General features: G+C 41.0%; 1 protein-coding gene across 1 annotated transcript; it reads left to right on the forward strand.

The window, feature by feature from the left end:
• Positions 1–1945: 1945 nt before the first annotated feature.
• Positions 1946–3343, forward strand: LOC136624851 (D(1C) dopamine receptor). Its single transcript, XM_066598783.1, has one exon. It carries the CDS (start codon positions 1946–1948, stop codon positions 3341–3343), a length of 1398 nt encoding a protein of 465 aa, XP_066454880.1.
• Positions 3344–3550: the final 207 nt, after the last annotated feature.

Raw genomic sequence — 3550 nt, forward strand, 5'->3', positions numbered from 1 at the left:
CTCATCTTTAATCCTGACTACTACTACTCATGTTTGTATACCATGAAAATTTCAATAAAAACGAGTTATTAAAAAAAACCAAAACAAATCCAGTGTACATACAACCATTCAAATGAATGGGTCCTACTTCCGTCTGATTTTTCGGTCCAAAAATTAGAAGAAAAAAATGTGTGTGTGCATTCTGCACAAGGGCTCCTTTACACGGGCGTGTTTTCACATGTTTCTGTGTGCGCAAAAGTTTTGCGCGCAACAATCAGAGAATAGAACCTATTGATTTCAATGGCTTCGCTCACATCTTCTTTTACACATGGGGAAAAAGAGCAACATCTACTTTTGTGTGCATATTTGCGCATCAAAGGTCCCAATATAAGTCTATGGGGGTTGCTCAAAAGCGCAAGGAGATATGCAATACGCTGCACAATACCTCGGGGAAAAAAACACATCTGGAACTCATTAGGCTAAATAGCCATTTAAATACGCATATAGTTATGACCTGTGCGCAAAAGACCATGCCCTGCGTGCGCAAAAAGTGCAGTGGAATACGCTGATACACACGCAAAAAACACTTGTTTACAGTGCACATACGTCACTCTAAAGCATGTGTAATTGCACATACGCCCGTGTGAAGGAGCCCTTAAATGTATGTTGTCCCGCACATCAGACAGCACATGTACAGGGGGTCTGTGCACAGTCCGATACTAGTTCCACCTCTAAGGTGCAACTTTTAAAACGTCCATGAGCATATAGCCTTAGGCTACGTTCATGCAGGTGATTTAAAAGTTGCGCCCACTTTGGACAGCAATCGGACATCCCAGCCATGTGCTGTCCAATGTCCTGAACACTGCACATTGACATGTACTATTCTCGTCTAAAAATTGGATAAGAATGGGAAATGCTGTGATTTTTGCCACTCGGACAATCAGTTCAAGTAAAAAAAAAAAAGCTTGTTTTTGGTCTGGAAATCGAATGAAAAAAAAAGTATGCAAGTACCCTAATAAGATTATCCTATGTCAGTGCACTCCTATATCTCACTCAGGAGATATTAATACTTAGGTCTATTCATAATATACTGTGATATTGTTAAAACTGAAAAGGGTTAATATCTGTAGTAAAGTCTAGAAGAAAATTGTGGAAATAGGCTAAATATCGAATAATCACACACTATGATGGATATGCCTGTCTGTAGACAGATATTGCAAGTCTTTGACATTTTTGTTAGATATCTATAGGTAGTTGGGGAGAGATCTGAAAAGGAGCATATAAAGAAACCCCATGGAAGACACTATACGCATAAACTGGTCTCCAAACATCCACTGGCTAGGAGAAGGTTAACCAAAGTAATTGTAGGTTGAGCAGAACACAGGAGTACCTGCCCTATTGAAGACGACTGTGAATCTATTTTTATTCCAAACCAATCGTGAGGATTTCAGCAGCAATGAGTATTTGTGCTGGATAATCACAATGAGCAGTGATGCGGCTTTAGCTCCCAGAGTCCCAGCTCACATGAATCTCATCTCCAAGCTCATGTCTGGGAGGTAACTACGCTCAGGATTCTGGTAGATCTATCTGCACGAGCTCCTGGACTGACACTACAGAACTCTTGGGTTTCCTTCAAGACAAGTAGAATGGTCATTTGTCTTTTTTCCTCTCATGGAACTGAAAAGACTTTACTCTTGGATCTTGACTGGGTTTCTTCTAATGGATACAAGCACATCTTAATCCATGAAGAGGTAGCTTCTTTATTGGTTTCCTGTAGATTCTACTCATGTAGGAACTTGCAATTTTCTTCTCATTCTATATATATATCTTCTCTGCATATTCTACTTTTGCTGACTTATAAATGCTTGGAAATCTTAGAGACAAGATAAAAGCTTTCCTAGAGAGAAGACTGCTCTTGGAATCCTATACATAAAAAGGAAGTGGACATCACTTGGTTGTCCACCCCATGGAAAACCTCTCAATTTACAATGTCAAAATCAACGTTTTAAATGCAGAACTAGATGTTGCCAGCAAGGACTTGAGTCTCCGAGCACTTACAGGATTGTTGTTGTCCCTGCTTATACTTTCAACCCTCTTGGGGAACACATTGGTATGCTTGGCTGTCATCAAGTTCAGACACCTTAGGTCTAAGGTGACCAACTTCTTTGTCATCTCCTTGGCTGTGTCAGACCTGTTTGTGGCTCTTCTAGTGATGCCATGGAAGGCAGTGACTGAGGTAGCAGGATACTGGCTGTTTGGAAACTTTTGTGACACCTGGATTGCCTTTGACATAATGTGCTCCACAGCGTCCATCTTGAACTTGTGCATCATTAGTTTGGACCGATATTGGGCAATTGCAAGTCCTTTTAGATATGAGAGAAAAATGACTCAGAGGGTGGCTTTTATCATGATCGGCGTTGCCTGGACTTTATCCATCTTAATATCATTCATTCCAGTGCAGCTCAGCTGGCATAAGTCTCAAGGGACTTTTGGAGAGCTCAATGCTACAAATCAGACCGAGAATTGTGACTCCAGCCTTAATAGGACATATGCCATATCTTCTTCTCTCATTAGCTTCTACATACCTGTGGTTATCATGATTGGCACATATACAAGAATTTATAGGATTGCTCAGACCCAGATCAGAAGGATCTCCTCTCTTGAAAGAGCTGTAGAGCACGCTCAAAGCTGTCACCCTGATTGTCCCCATGAAAACTCATTAAAGACTTCTTTCCGGAAAGAGACTAAGGTTCTGAAAACGTTGTCCATTATCATGGGGGTATTTGTGTTTTGCTGGCTGCCATTCTTTGTTCTAAACTGCATGGTACCTTTCTGCCACATGGGTCTTCCAAGACACCGTGAACCAGAACTCCCATGTGTTAGTGAGACCACATTCAGCATTTTTGTGTGGTTTGGATGGGCTAACTCATCCCTCAACCCTGTTATTTATGCATTTAATGCAGATTTTAGAAAAGCTTTCACTACTATACTGGGATGTAACAGATTTTGTTCCACCTCCAACGTCGAAGCTGTCAACTTCAGCAATGAGTTAGTGTCCTACCACCATGACACCACTTTTCAAAAAGATATCCCAGTTACTTTCAATAGCTCTCAGCTCCCCAATGTTGTAAATCAAGACCAAGAGGATTTGGAAGGGCGTTGTTTCGACAAAGTGTCTGTGATATCGAACTCTCATGGAACCAGGAGCCATAAGAACTTGCTATTACCTGCTAGTGTTCAGTTCGAATGTGAGGCAGAAATATCATTGGAAACAATCACCCCATTTACTTCTGCGGGACCCCTAGAATGTCCTCCACATACAGCAACTCTCGAGGACAATCAATATACTACAAAACTGTATTAGCTATGTAACACTAATTATCTCTAACCAACCATCACTGTAATTAGCTCACAAGCAGATTTCGTATGGTTGGTGGATCATCAGATCAATACCCCTATTGATTTTATATCAAACATGGTGAGTACTATCATTTATTAAAGGGGAGGCCACTGCTTCCTAAACTCCGATCCTCACGACCCCCGACAGGTCATGATTTGAGGATATCCTATA

The sequence above is a fragment of the Eleutherodactylus coqui genome, chromosome 4, assembly GCF_035609145.1.
Source record: "Eleutherodactylus coqui strain aEleCoq1 chromosome 4, aEleCoq1.hap1, whole genome shotgun sequence".
NCBI classification, from domain to species: domain Eukaryota; kingdom Metazoa; phylum Chordata; class Amphibia; order Anura; family Eleutherodactylidae; genus Eleutherodactylus; species Eleutherodactylus coqui.